Genomic DNA, 19,134 nt, shown 5'->3' on the forward strand with positions numbered 1-19,134 from the left:
TGCAGCTTACAATTAGAAAATCACTAACACGAACTTTAAATAGCAATCTTTCGTTACAGAAGTTCCCTTCCTATTTTATTTGAGTAACGATGCAAGACATAGGAGTCAGAAAAAAACACAATTCCCATCTTCATTCATACTTTATAGAAACTCCCAATGGCTCCAAAAATAACGTTTCTTTGTTTCAACCCAGAATACATATTTGCCGGTTTAAAAAGTGCTTTATTTAGATTTTTGTACATATGACCACATCATCTGTGTTTTCTTGTAATATTTCTGTCGAACTGGTATGTTTTTTAGATTTATATCCCTTAAAGACTGGGCAAATCGGTATATATCGAAAACATTTTTTCTTTTTAATCCAGTTCATTCCAAATGGGAAGTCATAGGTTTTATGATCGACAGACTGTTCGCTGTCTGCATGCGCGCCCTCTTTCCACTGTATCAGTCCACGTTCTTTTTGAGTTCCTGTAAATGACAGTCAGAATATAATTTTATGAACTGTTGGGTTATGCATGGTGATATCATAAATGGTAATCTTACAAAAACAATCTGAAACAGTAATCGTCTTCAAGTTTTTTCAGTGACAACAGACAAGCTAAGTATTGTTCAATTTCCCGTTCTATGTCATCCAATAGACAAAGCTGTCTTGATTAGAAAGATCATATCACAAGTCTATTACATCCTTTGGCACTTATAATAAGGCTGATGGCCGGATCATCACGTTTGTCACAGATCCGTCCACCAGACTCTAAATCAGGCCCCCAGGTTTTTAACAATACATGGAAAAGGGGATAGGAAAATGTCTAAAGCTAGAAGAAAAATTATTTCATAATTCCGGAGCTCTGTCCGAGAGCAGGTGGCATGATTCTCGCAACATGCATTGTTAGCAAATTATCCGCTTGATTAGAGTATCAGTGTCTGCAGAATAATTGCTCAGATCACAAAAAAGCAGTAGATCTACACTCACGGATTAACACCTACATGAAAGAGTAGATTTATTTTCTGGGATTCACAAACATTCCCAGGAATACACAGAATGCTGTGTATTCCTGGGATAGCCACGTGACTCCAGCCAAATCCCATTTCTGCTGTCCGGCATTATCCATAACAAAGAACTCCACACAGGGAGACTAGTATTCCCTGTGCAAACACATTATTTAATTCACGAGGAAAACGGTTTTCTATGTTTGAGAAACTGCTTTTTCCACACTCTCACAAAATCTGTTGGTGATCCGCTCTTCTCCCCAGCTTGGAAAGGGATTTCAGCCAGCATTTAGTTGGAATACATATCCTACCGCTGCCAGAGTGGAAATGAGAATTACTGGAGCTTGTAAATGCTTGCAAACATATGCAAACATACATGTTTGACAGTGTTCAAAAACTTTCAAGGCTAACCATGCCTTGGAACATCTATTTCTCTCCCTTTGAGAGGGATTTCCAGGCTTTGAAAACTCTATACGTATGGTGTAGACCTCTGCAAATGTAAATGGGCTTATACTATACCTATCAGAAATCTCTGCAAAATCCTGGCAGGGGAGAAGCAGATGGAAGAGAAAGCAACAGGGGTGGACAAAAGTGAGTGTAGCAGCTTGGGTGGGGAGAACCTCACAGACAACAGTGAACAACATGGCGTGCAGGGGAAGAGAAGTACATACTGGAAACAGCTGGAAAACATAGGCACTCTCATGGAGTCCCTAACCAAAAGGAAAATGGTGGTACTTGAAAAGTAATCAAATCCAGCCCATCATAGAAATGGCAGAGACTATGCCCCATGGGAGGGACAAACACAGGACTGGCAAGCTGTGCATGAATAAAAAGCAGGCAAATAAAAGTGACACATTATTGTTTAACTAAGTATATTTACCCATGGTTCTAAATATGTATTGTATGTACATATATGTGTGCATATGTGTGTATTCATGTGTGTATGTATTTATGTGTGTGTGTCTATATATATATATATATATATATATATATATATATATATGTATGTTGTTCTGTGCTTGGCATGTTCGTGGGTCATTGCTTGGCTCCTGGGTGGGTTGTTATACTAGATATCTATGAATCCCTGCTCTCATCTTATATCACACTTATCTACTCATCATCATATGTCATGTTTCTAGCAACTATCCTCCATTCCCACTCTGACTTATCCCAAATCCATTCTACTGCTTTCATCTCCTAAATAACTCTGCCTAAGCTCTTCCCTCCGCTTCCACATCTAACTCACCAAACCTCACTTTACTACAATAACCTCCCAAAAAACCCTACTAAATTTGCCCTCATTTATCTCACCCTGCTACTATGATCTCCCTAACCCCTTCCACAGACTCTTCCCTCCTCCATCCTCCTTTACTCATCCCAAGCCTAAATCCTATTACCATATACTCCCAATTAACACTTCTGGATTCTTTCCTCCTCCACCCCTCCAGCACTCCAGTCAATCTAACTAACAAACTCATATCCCTGGCTCAAATTAACTCATAATAATACTAAAACTGTACTCATATTTCCCGATACTAATCCATCACTAATTCTTGTTGGGTTTTGGAGTAGCATGCTACTCACCGAAAAGCGATTCTACGCCTCGTCAAGCGCTATATAAATACTATTACAATTACAATTACAATAAAAGCCAACAAATGGTAAACAATAGGAGGGCTCCAGGCCTCTTTATGTTCTTGGTAATCCCACAGTATGTCTTTCCCAACCAGGCGCTGTGCCGTCTGGTAAGCCTCATTTTAAAATAAACCAATGGAAATTAATGGCTATCTTCCAGAAAGGGAATAGTGTTATGTTAATAGAATCTGAAATAGTGTTAAACTGATTAACTATTTTCAAAAAATGTATACAAACTTACTTCATCCAGTTTTTAACTTTCAGTGGATAAGAAACAGTTTCAAAGGGTTACACTGGCACACGATGTGGACAGTTTGGCATGTAACATAACCTCCAAAGGTCGGAGGTAACATGGAATCTGACAAAAAATTGGAGGTTGCCCCATCCTTCAAATTTTCAGTTTCCATCTCATTTAGAGGTAGGAAAATCATAGATTTTCTAATAGCTGTTGAAAACACTTGGGACGGACATCCGCGGGTATTCAGCAGCAGACATGATATTTGAAGGTCCACTCCATTTAGAATAAGCCTTTCAACACCATACCGAATGCTTTATCTTACATGGACAGGACGGTAAATTCCATAGATAAACAAATCATGTTTAAAATTAGATAGATTTTTTTTGTTCCAAAAACAAATCCTCACATTAAGAGGTTGTCTTTGGAAAAAATGCCAACTTGCCCTCTTTGACACCATGACATTGGCAGACCTATACAATTTCGCTGAAAGGGCTCCTGCTGTGCCTTCCAAAGTATTTTTGGCAAAAAGGTAAACGTTAAATTTGACATGTGGCTGAGGCGTTGCTCCTGAGTCACCAGCCTTTTGGCTGCTGGTTCTCCAGCCGGGTCCCTTAGTCTACTTTATTACAACCCGTTAAATGCTGCTCTGTTATAAAGAGAAGAACTCAGTAGTACACAGTGTACCTTGGGGATGGGTATAGTGACATGTTTGCAGAGTGGGAAGGGGGAATAGTTACATTTATGAGGTTGTGACTGGTCATGTCTGCTTCCGTTGACAAGCAGTTTAGAGAGTTCAGAGACATAACTATTTTAATTCCTTGCATGATATTGCCATTACTCTGTGTAATGTGCAAATGGCATCACTGGAATCCACTATGTGTTATATTAAACCCATTGCACCATTTGCCCAGAGTCGCAATGGTGGTAAGAAAGTGACTTTGACTCCCTAACAGATCACAGAAACCTTCATCGCATTTTTACTAATTCACCCTATCCCCTTGTTGCATTTCAGGTTCAACAGCTTGCCATCTGATCACTTCCACCATGAACTACATCATCTCAGAAACACAGTCAGCCATGCAACTGAATGTGCCCCCTTCTTACCCTACCCATATTCCATCACACACTCCAGCATGTGCTGTGGGAACTGCTGTATGGAACTCCTGAGTAACAGGATGTTTGTAGAAAATCTCAGATAACGCATCATAAATTAGCGATTCATTTACTGGATTCAAAACATATAGACCAGACTTTGTATTACCTCTCACTTGTCCGTATTTCTTGGGTGGGGGCTTATAAAGGAGGGGCTGGCAAGTTACTAGCAAAGACTGTCAGAAGAAAGTGACATTTTCTAATAGTATTAACATAGTCTTCATTTCCGGCTCCGAGTTTCCTGAAAGAGTCCATATTTCACTAAACCTGAAACTGATGCAATAACTGCCAGAGAGGCCTTTTTTATGGGGATCTAGTGGCAGCCATGGTACTCGATTTGAGCCCCTTATTCACCAGGAACAGCATAGTAGAGGAATCAAGGTGGTAGTGGTTTGGAACTGAATGTCCAGTCAGTGCTATAACTTATTTTTGTCATTGTTTTTTCCCTCCCCCTGGGAGCTTCTGGGGACGTGCGCGCATGTGTGCTCTAGCAGCAGACGGAGAAAGAGGACTTTGAGGATGGGGGAAAGCCCCTTGGGCAAGGGTTGCCCCCCTTTGGGGGGCACGTGTACCAAGGCCATTTCAGACCGGCCTATTATTTTTAGGCTGATGTGCCCTCAAGGGGGGGCGAAAACCAATAGAACGCCAGCTTTTAAAAAAATATGTTTATTTATGTAGGGGGGCGACCCCTTGGGCAAGGGGCGCCCCCCAAGGGGGGGCATTGAACTGTTAGCCTTTTTGAACCTATTGTTTTCGGCACCAGGGATAGTGTGTGTGTGTTTTTGTTTGTTTGGGGGGTGGCCTTGGGCAAGGGTCACTCACCATGGGGACACATTACAGAAGGTATTTTCTGCCCCCCTTGGGGCAGATAACCCTATTTTTTAGTAGGCCCATCTGATACTATTTGGGGCAGAATCCACTTAGGCACCAAATTCTAAATGCTTGATGGTGGGGTGCTTGTCAACTGGTGAAGTATTTGCATTTGTGATAATCTTTTTTCTCCTTTTTGTTCAAGTTCAAAGCTTTTGCTTTCTTTGCTGTGGCTCCTTGCGGTTTTGGCGGTGGTTGACCTGCGGCTTGCATAGTTGCATGTTTTAGGTAAGTAAAAACAATTTACTCCAAAGGAGTATTGTTGCCATGCATGAATGACATGTTTGTATGTGGTGTACTAAATGCAAGATTGTGTGTGAAATTGTCCTTAGATCTGTGCACAATGATATTTGTGTTGTCTTATTTCTGATTTGCTTTTCTTTCTTTCTTTTTAGTGGGATATCATTGGTGGTTGCTATGTCTGTTCAGAGTAGTTGCTGGTGAGTCAAGCTTTTTCAGGCAAGTGAGCGGTATAGTTTTTGAGTTTATAACTCTTACTTATAAAGCTACACTTTATTCTCCAGTATTGGATCTTTCATAGATTCACATGCTTGAATCATCCCCGTCGTTGAGGTGGGAGCCTCACTGTAACCTGAAATACATATAGCAGTACACTTTATACACTAGGCCCCAAGAGCCCCCGTAGGTTCTTTTATAGTCTATCCATGTCGTTTTGTAAAAAGATCCAAAGTTGAACCTCAGCCAATCAGGCGTCCACACCCTCTAGAACACTCCCAACAGAGGCTCTTTCCCTCACATTTTCTACTGCACGTCGTGTGAAGGGATTCTCCCTGAGCTCTGCTCAGTATACCTTTCTGACAGGAATTGTTCTCTCAGAAAATGTCACTTTTACCATTCTAACATGTCTCAGCAGACAAAAAAAGGTCTGTTTAGAGATTGTGGCAGCTGTGGGAAGAAGAGATTTCACGTTGATGACCCCCACAGAAAGTGTATCTATTGCCTGCATCCTGACCACAAGGTGAGAGACTGTAAAATCTGTCGCACCTTTAGTCAGAAAACCCTAAAGGACCGTGAGGGTAGGCTTCTGTTGTGGCTGCAGAGACAGAAGGCCATGGAAAATCCATCGTCAGATGAGAGTGAAGCACCATCTCGCTCCCTCAAACGTCCTGGAGAGGAGGGAAGACTATCTGAGGAACCCCCAAAGAAAGTGATTAAGAAGACAAAACATAAATCTATGGAGAAACAGGGGCACCAAGAGCCTGCTACTGCCGGATCAGAGACCCAGGCAAAACTCCTAAAAAAGGTTTGTTCAGAGCCTACGACGCCTGTGGAAAAAAAGGGACCCACAAAAAGTGCCTCTCTGTCCCTGTGGACGACGAGTGATCCGGTAAGGCCTTCCTCTGATGTTCCCAAAAAACGTTTGACGGTCACGACAACGACGACGTTTACTACGGCGGTGTCTCCAATGATAATAACATAATCACCACTTTCATCGACGACGATCATAACTGCTAAAATATTCAAAAAGGCATCGTCGACTAAGACATTGTCGACAGCGGAAGCAGCAATGGTCCACCCGTCGACGACGGCACTATCGTCGACGAAGCACCTGTCCGCGAGGATGAGGAAAACGACGTTGACGAGCACAACTGCGTCGTCGATGAGACAACTAATTTTCTTACTTATCTTAGACAGTGATGGTTGTTGGTGGTGCATTTGTCCAGTTACTTTTCTTAGGAAAGATCATGGCTAGCCGCAGGATGACTGCTCAGCAGGTGGTTGGTATGCTTTTTGAGTCATTGTCTGATCATGATTATGAGACATACTCTGCCTCTGAGGCAGAGGAGGATTCTAGCAGTGAAGTTTCTGTCGGAGAGGAATCTTCTGATGAGGAAGCCACTCTCAGTGCAGATGAAGGGCCTGTTTTAGAGGAGGACACTGATGTGCCATTAGTGCAGCAACATGGGGCTGAAAGGTTTCCCGTTAGAGGACCTGAACTCTGGGTTGCCCCAAACATGGAGCAGCCAGAGTTGCCTACCTTTACTGGTCCCTGGGGGTGTAGAGTCAATACAGAGAACGTTTTGCCTGTCAATTTCTTTGAGTTACTTGTGGATGATGTGTTTTTGGAAGAGATTGTTGAGCAGACTAATTTGAATACACAGCAGTATTTGAAGGACAACGCTGCTAGACTTAGGCACGCTCTAGAGCTATCCAGTGGATTCCCCCAAATGTGGAGGAGATTAAAAGGTTTTTGGGTTTGACTCTTTTGATCGGGTTGATAAGGAAGCCGTCACTGGCTTCTTATTGGTCTACTAGTCCCTTGATGGCAACAGCTATATTTCATGCAACCATGAGTCGTAATCGGTATTTGCTTCTACTTAGGATATTGCATTTTGTTGACAATGCATTAGCCTTGCCACAAGATCATCCTGATTCTGACCATCTTTTTAAGATTAGGCCTGTCCATCATTTTGTAGATCGGTTTTCAGAGGTCTATGTTCCAGGCAAAGAAATATCTGTAGATGAATCTTTGGTCCTGTTCAAGGGTTGTCTGGTTTTTAGGCAGTACATTCCTGGCAAGAGGGCACGATATGGAATTAAATTGTATATGCTGTCTGAAAGTAGTACAGGATATGTGTATAGTTTTCATGTCTTCACTGGTAGGGATTCCAGTATTGACCCCCGAGGTTGTCCTCCCACTTTTGGAGTTACTGAGAAAATTGTGTGGGAACTTGGCAGACGACTGTTCAACAAAGGTCACCATTTGTATGTAGATAACTTCTACACTGGAGTGCAGTTGTTCAAGGAATTGTTTAGAGGGGACACTGTTGCTTGTGGCACAATTTGTTGCAACCGGAAAGGCTATCCAAGGGAGCTTGTCTGTAAAAAACTTGAGAGGGGACAGTGGAGTGCCTTGCGGAATGATGAGCTGCTAGCTTTGAAATTTTCAGACAAGACGGATGTCTACATGCTAAGTACCATCCATGATGAGAGTGCTTCCCCTGTGACTGTTTGGGGCCAGGTTGCTTAAGTGTGCAAACCTGTGTGCATTTTAGATTATAATAAGCACATGGGAGGTGTAGATATAGTTGATCAGAGGTTGGAACCTTATACTGCTATTCGTAAGCACATTCCTCCCACGCCCAAAAAAGAGTTTCCAGCTAAGAAATGTAGAGTGTGTGCTCGAAGGGGTATCGGGAGGGAGACTCGAATGTACTGCCCAGATTGTTCTTCAAAGCCTGGGCTGTGTGTGGGTAGTTGTTTCAAGAATTACCACACCCAGAAGAATTACTGCGCTTATCAACTCGCTGTGCTATCCCTTAAATCTCTACAGGTTGTTGGCATTTTTCTGTTGCAGGCACCTGGGCCACCCCCACAAGTGAGGTATCATTTTTATCAGGAGACTTGGGGGAACACTGGGTGGAAGGAAATTTGTGGCTCCTCTAGGATTCCAGAAATTTCTGTCACCAAAATGAGAGGAAAAAGTGTTTTTTTGGGCCAAATTTTGAGGTTTGCAAAGGATTCTGGGTAACAGATCCTGGTCAGAGCCCCACAAGTCACCCCATCTTAGATTCCCCTATGTGTCTAGTTTTCACAAATGCGCAGGTTTGCTAGATTTCCCTAGGTGCTGGCTGAGCTAGAGGCCCAAATCCACAGCCAGGCACTTTGCAAAAAACAGCTCTGTTTTCTTTGTGAAAATGTGATGTGTCCATTTTGTGTTTCCTGTCGCGGACGCTAGACCTACCCACGCAAGTGAGGTATCGTTTTTATCAGGAGACTTGGGGAACACAGAATAGCAAAACAAGTGTTATTGCCCCTTGTCTTTCTCTATATTTTTTCCTTACAAATGTAAGACAGTGTGTAAAAAAGACGTATTTGAGAAATGCCCTGTAATTCACATGCTAGTATGGGCACCCCGGAATTCAGAGATGTGCAAAATAATCACTGCTTCTCAACACCTTGGGGGTCATTCTGACCGCGGCGGACGGCGGTCGCCGCCCGCCACGCGGTTCCCGCCGAAAGACCGCTCCGCGGTCAAAAGACCACGGCGGTCATTCTGGCTTTCCCACTGGGCTGGCGGGCGACCGCCGAAAGTCCGCCCGCCAGCCCAGCGGGAAACACCCTTCCCACGAGGACGCCGGCTCAGAATTGAGCCGGCGGTGTGGGAAGGTGCGACGGGTGCAGTTGCACCAGTCGCGAATTTCAGTGTCTGCTAGGCAGACACTGAAATTCTTTTTGGGGCCCTCTTACGGGGGCCCCTGCAGTGCCCATGCCATTGGCATGGGCACTGCAGGGGCCCCCAGGGGCCCCGCGGCACCCCCTACCGCCATCCTGTTCCCGGCGGGAGAACCGCCAGGAACTGGATGGCGGTAGGGGGTGTCAGAATCCCCATGGCGGCGGAGCGCGCTCCGCCGCCATGGAGGATTCTTAAGGGCAGCGGAAAGTCGGCGGGAGACCGCCGACTTTCCGTTTCTGGCCGCGGCTGAACCGCCGCGGTCAGAATGCCCAGCGGTGCACCGCCAGCCTGTTGGCGGTGCTACCGCCGACCTCCGCCATGGCGGTAATTACCGCCAGGGTCAGAATGACCCCCCTTATCTTGTGGCCATTTTGGAAAAACAAAGGTTTTCTTGATACCTATTTTTCACTTTTTATATTTCAAAGGGTTCAGACTGGAGTTCTATGCAATGCCTCAACAGTCCAGTTTCCCTCACACTCTTCATTTTTCCCAAGAAGAGAGCTCTTTCATAGATCTGGAAGTTTCCGCCTTACTTTGCAAACACGCCATAGTCAAGGCCACTCCACACCCTCTCTGCTTTCTCAGTCCCATTTTTCTAGTGCATAAGAAAGGCAGTGGTTCTCGGCTGGCTCTCAGTCTAAAGGACTTCAATTCTTGGATAGTATATTGTAACTTCAAGATCTGAATACATCGTTTAAAAGACTTGCTTCAAGAAAAAGATTTTCATGTACGGTTAGACCTCAAGGACGCTTATCTATCCATCCCGATCTTCGGCCCACATCGCAGATTTCTCCAATTTTTCTGGAGAGATCAATGTTATGAATTTACTACCGTCCTCCCATTCGGCCTGTCTTCTGCCCAATGGTGTTTTACCAAGCTCTTAAGACCAGTGGTTCAGTCCCTCAGAGAGAGAGAGGGGTGTTTGTCTGATTATTTACCTGGATGACATCCTACTCATGACCCAATCCAAAGAGACACAGTTATAAACATCTTTCATGGACTATCTGCCTTCTGCAGGACTTAGGTTTTCTTCTCAATCTGGAAAAGTCACCATTGACTCCTTCTCAGAAAATAGAATTATTAGGTTTACAAATAGACTCCATCAACGCGCAACTTCTGTTATCGCTTTCAAAGGATCCCTGCATTTCAATCTCTGTTTCTGGACCTAGCAGGGTTACCTCATCCGGGGCAGTGGTCCCTCATGGCATGGAGACTCTCAGGAACCAATGGCAAGCACTAGGTGTTTTAGACAACGCTTTGTTCTTCCTGTCCCTGTCCTGGGCTCCCTCTACTCACAAATGATACAAATCTTCGTGGAAGAGATGGACTGGTTGGTGTAGTGAACGGAGTATTGATCCCTTGGGGACAAACGTTAGTATGATTGTGAATTTCCTCTCCCATTTAGCAGCCCAAGTTTGACATATAGAACGATTAATAATTTTAGGTAAGCTATTCAATGGGTCATCCCATATTGATGGTAAATCTGTGGGTGAACATCCATTAGTTTGTACGCTGTTGCATGGTATCAGGATGGTTAATTTGCCCAAGCCTAAATATTGAGTGCTTTGGAATGTTCATGTGGTTTTATGATTTCTGAAAGCTTGGCCCTGTAATGAAGAACGTACACGCAAACTGTTAGCTGTAAAGCTTACGACCCTTCTTTGTCTAATTTCCTGTCGTAGAGTATCGGATGTTAAAGTGTTGGATTTAGCAGGTAGAGTATTTACTCCTTCGGAAGTATCCTTTACTATTTCCAAAGGAACAAAAACAGATTCTAAATGTGTTTCTTACCCTTCTTTTCCACATCATAAAAAATTGTGGCCCGTATTTATACTCCGTTTGCGCCGAATTAGCGTCGTTTTTTTCGACGCAAATTCGGCGCAAAACTAACGCCATATTTATACTTTGGCGTTAGACGCGTCTAGCGCCAAAGTATGGGCAAATAGCGTCATTTTTTTGCGTGAACGCCTTCCTTGCGTTAATGAGATGCAAGGAAGGCGTTCCCGTCTAAAAAAATGACGGCGACGCAAATGCGTCGTATTTATACTCCCGGGCAAAAATCACGCCCGGGAGGTGGCGGGTCAAAAAACCTCGCATTTGCGCCACTATTTAACGCCTGGGTCAGGGTAGGCGTTAAGGGGCCTGTGGGCTCAAAATGAGCCCACAGGTGCCACCCCTGCCCACCCCAGGAGGACACCCAAGGATGGAGGGACCCACCCCAGGGACATTCAGGTAAGTTCAGGTAAGTATAATTTTTTATATTTTTTTATTTTTTTGGGGTGGCATACGGGGGCCTTATTTGTGCCCCCCTACATGCCACTATGCCCAATGACCATGCCCAGGGGACATAAGTCCCCTGGGCATGGCCATTGGGCAAGGGGGCATGACTCCTGTCTTTACTAAGACAGGAGTCATGAAATGGCGTCTGGGCGTCGTAAAAAAATGGCGCAAATCGGGTTGAGGCGATTTTTTTGCCTCAACCTGACTTGCCCCATTTTAAGACGCCCTAACGTCATTTTTTCCCAACGCCGGCGCTGCCTGGTCTACGTGGTTTTTTTCCACGCACACCAGGCAGCGCCGGTCTGCTTGCGCCGGCTAACGCCATTCCATAAATACGGCGCCCGCATGGCGCTTCAGAATGGCGTTAGACGGCACTAAATTTTTTGACGCTAAACTGCGTTAGCGCAGTTTAGCGTCAAAAAGTATAAATATGGGCCTGTGTGTGGTTCAATGTTTGAAAGTGTATGAGGAGTCCACTCTGGAAGTTCGCCTGGACTTCCAGGGTCAACTACTCATTTCATTACAAAAACCTTTTGGTCCGGTGTCATCAGCGACATTAGCTCGATGGGTTAGATGGTCAATGGCCGAAGCTGGGATTAATACCTTCAATTTTGGGGCTCATTCAGTCAGGGGAGCAATAGTTCCTAAGGCTTTTTCAACAGGTTCTCGCTTGAAGGACATTATGGCAGCAGCTGATTGGTCAACCAACTCTTCCTTTAAAGTATTTTACCATAAACATATTGTTGATGTGGCTTCAGTTATAGTAAATCAACTTTAAACTAGCATAATCTGAAGTCCGTAGTCCTGACATAGAATGCAGAATTTTCTAGCTATTGCGTCAAGAATTTTCAATTCTAATAAGGACATGGAGACGAGGATTATCCCACCTTTTCAGTTAATGTTACAATGATGTAATGAAAATTATTTTCTGTTATTGACTGGAATGGTGTAACATTGTGTAAAATGTATTTATAAAAATATGCTCTCCACCCGTTATTCTAAGTGTGAGAACCTTTTTTAGTACTATTTTATTTGTCCTCTGTTTAGATGGAGATAAGACTTCGTGAGTTGTGAGGATTAATACTGATTCTCTGCAAGTTGGTGTCCTGTTGATTCCACTTCCGGACGTTGCAATTCGGTGTTCGTGCGATTGATGACGCTATATTGGATTTTGTCTATTGCAAAGAAAGTGGAAGGACCTTGTGAATGCTGACCTCTATATATGAGGGCTCGCAAATATTGGACAATATTGTGGACTAAATAGGATCTTGGGAAATGTTGTTTTTCTGTTATAGTGTTTTCACTGGCTGTTGTGAGTTATTCAGTAAAGAGAGAGAAGCATAATCCTCGCCTCTATGTCCGTAATAGAATTGAAAATTCTTGACGCTATAGCTAGAAAATATTGTATTGTGGCCTGCTTTTGTGGTTTTATACAACATAAACTGGCCCAAGGGAATTAAAGCACTTTACATGAGCACCACAATAAGTATTTAATTTTTTTAGGCACAGGGAGATGTTGAAGTGAGGCTGGAATTTGAACCTGCTTCCGCAGTTCCTAAGTTGGCAGCTCTAGCCACGAGGCCACATCTCTACCACATCTCTTTCCTATGCCATCCTGCTTAATATAGCGAGTCATCTGCTGGTGTATGAGGATGGGGAGAAGTCTTTGGTAGAGGACTACTGGTAAAGGCAACATCTCATACCATGCCAGTGAAATGGTGACAGGAGTCATAGCTGTTGTTAATAGTGTCTCCATACTTTGAACTGGCAACACAGCTACTACATGGCATACTGCCTCCTTCTGCACAATGAGAAGTCATGACCATGTGCTGAACAACCACCGCTCTCAGGGTCCCCAACAAGACAATGTGCATCACTGATTGTGAGGTGCACAGCTCAACTACATACCTACATCTTTAGGATACACTGCCACAGAAAATGTAGATGGAGTAGGGTGCAAGAAGGAAGTTATCAAAAAGTAACCGCAAAATGAGTGTTCTAAAGAGTGAGTAGCACTACCCAGGAATGATAACTGATGTTTCTGGCAATGGGCTGAAATATTTTTCTGCGGACACTGACAAGCAACACTCCTCTGGAAGTGTATGTTTTCCCTCTGAGTGAGAGGCCTAAGATGATCATGAGAAGAACAAATAATATAAGCTTTGTAAGAGTCAACTTAAAAAAAGTATCTAAATCAGATAACATTTACCCTAGGATGTAAATGATATGTTGGGGACTTCTCAGCCACCGTTGAGGGCCTTCTCTGAAAGGGAGGTGATATCTGGTGAAGCTGTGCACTATAATAACTGGCAGCGTGAAAGCTTGTGATTGTGCTATAGATTTTTTCAAAGATCCCCACTTCAGTTGGCTATATCCCTGCAGCATCAGATAATGTTCAATATTTGTTGGCGCTGGATGCCAACAGCTTCAGAGTATCCACGGTAAAACATAAGTGAAGATGAACACCATTTTACAAAGGAGATATCTTTCCACGTTGCATAGATTTGCACAGGGTTTATATATTTTGATCCAGGAATCCTCTTCTAGCCATCTCAGAGGGGAGTTCGGGGGCACCTAGACCAAGGGCAAATCCGGCTTTCCACAACTACAGCAAACACTGCTCTAACCCTCAGATCCAGACTTTGGGAAATGTCTTCAGCTCTTCAGTTTCTGGGCAATTGCTTACCAGTCCTGGTAACAACAGCTCCTCTGTGGGGCACTGGGCCTGCCCTCATACCTAGTCTTGGACAGTGGTGCTGGAACAATTTTCAAATTGGGGTGACACTATCAATATTACTCAAGGCACCTAAGCACGAGAGTGATAAAGGTGTGGTATGTTGCTAACTAGTGTGAATTTAGGAGCGCATTCTCACAAATGTATTACTAAACCTAGAGTGGTAATGGACTGTCATTTACAGTCAGCACATTTTTCATTGAAGAGGCAACAACATTTGCTAGTAAAACTATATAACTCACAAACGATAATGTGTGGAATTCGTGTTTCAGTGAATATTTATCATTTGCACATCACTAAGTAAAGTATCCAGATCCTATTAGAAATGTTTGTTTCTTTTACACTTTAGATTTAGACGTACAAAAGATGCTTCGTTGTGCTTTCTTATCAGCTGATGCATTTTGTAATCGGAATACAGTCCATTAGAAGGTATTTAAATGTTGATTAGGAAAACAAATGACAAACGGCAGCCTTTCCTTTCATGCTCCCTTTACTCCAGCAAGATCGCACATAGTTCCCTTCACTTTGTATTCAGAGAATGAAAAGTAAACACCAATCTCAATTTTAAATGAATAAACAGCAGCTTGTCTAAAGACATTTGGCCTCTGTGTTTGAACGAACAGCAAGCGTGGCAAGATAAAGACAAATACTTTATTGCTCATTCACTTTCTGAACTCCGGCATAGTTATTTCCTGCGCCTGTGGTCATGGTGGTCTCTTGACAGGGGCAACTCTCCATCCGTAGCAGTATACCACAAATCCTCAGCAACAAACACGTTTCAGTGCCATTGCTCTACAGTTACTGATGCCCATGGCCTCTTCTTGGGTGGTAGCGTGCAACAATAGGAGCTCATGGTGGCCACTGCTTCAGGGTTCAGTCTATCGGGGCTACCCTAGCAGTACCACACTTCACTCCCCTCTGGACCCAGGTAGAATCAGGGAGCTGGTGCTAGCAGCTCTGGAGAGAGCCCAGTAGAGTGCAGAGACACGAGTCAGGAGCGAGTGCACCACAGGATTCTGACAGGGAAGAAACAGCAGGATTGGTCCTTATTCTTTCTTCCAGTTCTCCTTATCAAATTATCTTCCGTACAAAGGAGATATAAAGGGAGGTGAAGAATTCTGTCGCTAGTGCGCTTCCACCTAATCTAGCATTGCCACATCATCTCTCCTCCTATAATTTACAGTGACATGCATCAGTCTACTGACTGTCCTTCCGTAAACAGAATGCTGGAAATGTTTCAAATTGGTCACACTTTCTAACATACGGCTCATGGTAGATCTGCTGCGTTTTCTCTGTCACATCCCCCACCCGCTTCTCTCTCAAGCATCAAAGGGGCCTCCTGAGACGCACTGGAGACATGAGTCTGCCCTTCCTCTATTGTTCAGACTGGGAACATCCCTGCACTAATTAAGAGGGAGATGGCGCCGATAGTCTCTGAAGCACATAACCCCATCCTTTCCTCCAGCAGCAACGTTAATCCCTGTAGGACTGGCCTATTGCTCTCAGGGCCTCTGATCTGCCAGCTCAGGAGCACTGCCCTTATAGCCAGCCAAGCACTGAAGAGTGAACTTCATTAGCGGATACTCGGTAGAACATACTTCATACACAAATAAGAAATACATTAGATAGGGTAATTTGATCTGGTTCAGATCCACGAAAATGTGTCTAAAACTCTGACTAAGTACTGCATCCCAGGCAAAGGTTGCAAATGTACACATTTTGGGCATAAACTGCACAAAGCCAAAAGGGAAGGTGCATTGCCAACATGCACATTTGCCTATTTAGGGCTTCACAGGGACAGGTTCAGCCTTAAGAGGACTTTCTGCTACCCTCGCGTGCCGATTTCTTCCCATCATAAACTAGGGATCGTGGTGTTCTGCAAGAAAGTACCATCAGGCAATAGAAATTACCTCCAAATGCCAAGAATGGGTACCACATTCCAGAAATGACAAAAACATGGTCACCAAGTATCTGGAGTGGCGACGGTATACCAAGTGTGGGCGAAGTACTTATTTTATCATATATCTATCACTCAATATTTTTTTATAAGACTATCTAATGTTCATATCCAAAAGAGCATTCCCAAATGGGTAGTATTTCTTAATATCAAGTGTTCCGGAACATACCTGGCATGGTGTTGTCCATAACAAAGGCAATGCAGCCCCCCACAAACATTTCTGTTGTTAGAAGTACTGTTAAAATTTGGTCAATTTCTATTACACCTGAAAGAAAAAGTAAAACGGAACATTACAAAAGAGGATCTTTATACATTATGCATGAAAAAACGTACTCGTTACCAAAGATTGTCAAATAATTTGTATTTATACAGTCATTGCTGAAGAGGTCTTCGGGCAAACTATGCTAGTACCCTTAACCGAGGGACAGGTGGTCTACAAACTATTAGTGATTCCTCCATGTTAACACCTTCATCATATTTCATCATTGCAAATTACCGGAGTATAAATTGAGAAACATTATAGGGCCATATGCACTATAAACTGGTGGCACAATATTGGTCGCAATTGGAGAACAGTATTTTTCTGACCACTCGAACTATAAGAGCTGACCTTCGTAGTAATAGTTGGTTCTTAGAATTCCAAATCGCAGTGGGTGCAAATCTGACCTACCTCATGCATGTTATAGAGTAGGTCGCAAATTCCAACTCACTACAATTGGAGACCATCACGGCGATGGTGACCTGCAGAGGGCAGCATACCCCCATGTCTGTGATCGCTTTTCAAAAAAGCAAAATGTATCTAATTTTCCTTGAAGGAATTAAAAAGAAAAGTTTATTTTCATTGTTTATTTATGAGGAAGCAGTGGTCCCGGGGTCACTGGCCCCTTAAGAAAACTTTTTGTTTTACATAAACAAAAGGGAATGTGTCATAACTGGACCCCTTTGCTCTCGTGAATGAGGTACAAACTCCTTTGAGGTGTTGGTAAACTATCATTGTTTTGCGAACAAATTTCAGTGCGAACATTGATACATTAGATAGCGTTTCTGTAGTTGGAAAGAATGCCTACTTTAGCCTTCCCTATACAGAATCGGTCTCTAATTAGAATCTCTTTTTAGGAGGCTGAAAACTTTTCTGACACCTAAAATCGAATTAGTAAATAAGGAAGGCATTTTAATGGTCCCATAAGAGCAGGATAGTCGCCATGTTTCTGATAGAGTATCTCACCCTATAAACTTTAAATAAGGGCTATAGTCACTAGTGGTATATGTAATGTATCCTCACAGTGATAAGCTAAATGGTAGGTGAAACACTCAGATGGAACTCAAGAATGTTGGAGGTACAAATAGCAAGGCCTTTGAATGCCCCCATGGTTTAGTTGGAGCTGTCTGAAAGTGTTTTTTTGTTTATCAAATGACAGTTTAGAAAACGATCTTGTATAATTTTCACTAAACTCACCAAATGATGTTTCTGACAGGACCACAGATCACTTTAGTATTGGGCTGCGACTAGTAAACGGAAGCCTGCTATATCCAAACCTAATCTTGGAGCATTACAATTTACCCCGCCAATACTTCTAAAATAAGACAGAGCCAATTTATCCAAGACCTGGAGCAGTATGCAACGTCAGCATTCTATGTGCTTCTCAAAGTAACAGAAAAACAGCAGTATACAGACATTAAAGTTGAAGATATAAGCTATGCAAGGGATAAAAGACCCCCAGCCCTACATTACAAGGATATTGCAATTCAACTCGGAGTTCCATAACCATATAGAGAGATGAGGCATAAGGCAAAAAGATTCCTGTGTTTCTGTAAGTATCATAACTATCATGTTCTCTCTGCTTGCTAGTGTAAGCTAGAAGAATAAAGCAGAAGAAAGAAATGAAATGTTCCATGTTCGTTGCTTTAAACAGCTGCTTGAGGTCTGCTTGTGACCTAACCTGCCTTTCACCTCCGTTGCTGGCTCTGGCTGTAGGTATTATGACATTAGAACTTGAATGCAATGATTTATAATAGAGAATTTCTGACATCTTTCCTTTATATAATCACTAAAGGTGTGGGGTAGTAGGGAACCGAAAGTAAGACTGGGTCAGTCTTAAATCGGTGTTGGTTAGGTGGCTTTGGATCCTACCACGGGGGAATCATTGTTGGAGAATATCCAGACAGGGGGGGTGCTGTGTAGTCCCACAGGGGAAGGGGGAGTCTCCCTTACGGACTAGGTGGTCTCACACACATAATAGTGTCATGCTTCATCATATGACCACCTAGCCCCACCCAAGCAAGATGATACTGCTTGGGCGGACTCAACCTCTTGGTTAAAAGAACCGGAGGGAGTACTGAAATTAAACTTACTGGATAGTTACTTAGATCCAGCTGAGGTGAGTAATAAAATTACCAAGCATGTCACTGATAGTTGCTGCTAGTTTTAATATAGGTGCATGCTGGTAAGACTAAAAGCAAGGGGAAAAGGCTTGTTGGAGAGTAATGTCTCCTGGAGTCTAAAATAAAAAATGGATGACCAACATGTTTCTGCCCTCACTAGGTGCTGGTAGGTCAGGGGCATTCGTCAGGGTCGGAGCACACGCAATAAGTGGGGTGCTCAAAGTGGATAATGAATGGCCTACCTGAACGGGTAGTTCACGGTGGGGTAGGTCAAGGGGTAGGGGGCGATTTGCCTCTGGTCTGGCTAATGCCGGGGAGGGGTTTTCCTTTTTAGTCACACTCACTCCAAAGGGAATACCATGGGGGGTACCTACATGCCGGAGCCCCATGGTATTCCCTTTGGAGTGAGTGTGACTAAAAGGGAAAACCCCTCCCCGGCATTAGCCAGACCAGAGGCAAATCGCCCCCTACCCCTTGACCTACCCCACCGTGAACTACCCGTTCAGGTAGGCCATTCATTATCCACTTTGAGCACCCCACTTATTGCGTGTGCTCCGACCCTGACGAATGCCCCTGACCTACCAGCACCTAGTGAGGGCAGAAACATGTTGGTCATCCATTTTTTATTTTAGACTCCAGGAGACATTACTCTCCAACGAGCCTTTTCCCCTTGCTTTTAGTCTTACCAGCATGCACCTATA

The 19,134-nt window shown here is 43.6% G+C and overlaps 1 protein-coding gene across 5 annotated transcripts in view; it reads right to left on the reverse strand.

Moving 5' to 3' along the window:
* Positions 1 to 201: 201 nt before the first annotated feature.
* Positions 202 to 19,134, reverse strand: part of SLC23A1 (solute carrier family 23 member 1) — a 381,822-nt gene continuing 362,889 nt past the window's right edge. For all 5 annotated transcript variants that reach the window (XM_069199322.1, XM_069199324.1, XM_069199323.1 and 2 more), the window contains 2 exons: positions 16,221 to 16,316; positions 202 to 468 (listed from right to left, as the gene is read on the reverse strand). In XM_069199322.1, coding sequence (XP_069055423.1) covers positions 227 to 468; positions 16,221 to 16,316 — 338 coding nt within the window. In that variant the 3' untranslated portion in view covers positions 202 to 226. The remainder of the gene's footprint in view (positions 469 to 16,220; positions 16,317 to 19,134) is intronic.

The sequence above is a fragment of the Pleurodeles waltl genome, chromosome 7 (assembly GCF_031143425.1).
Source record: "Pleurodeles waltl isolate 20211129_DDA chromosome 7, aPleWal1.hap1.20221129, whole genome shotgun sequence".
NCBI lineage: Eukaryota > Metazoa > Chordata > Amphibia > Caudata > Salamandridae > Pleurodeles > Pleurodeles waltl.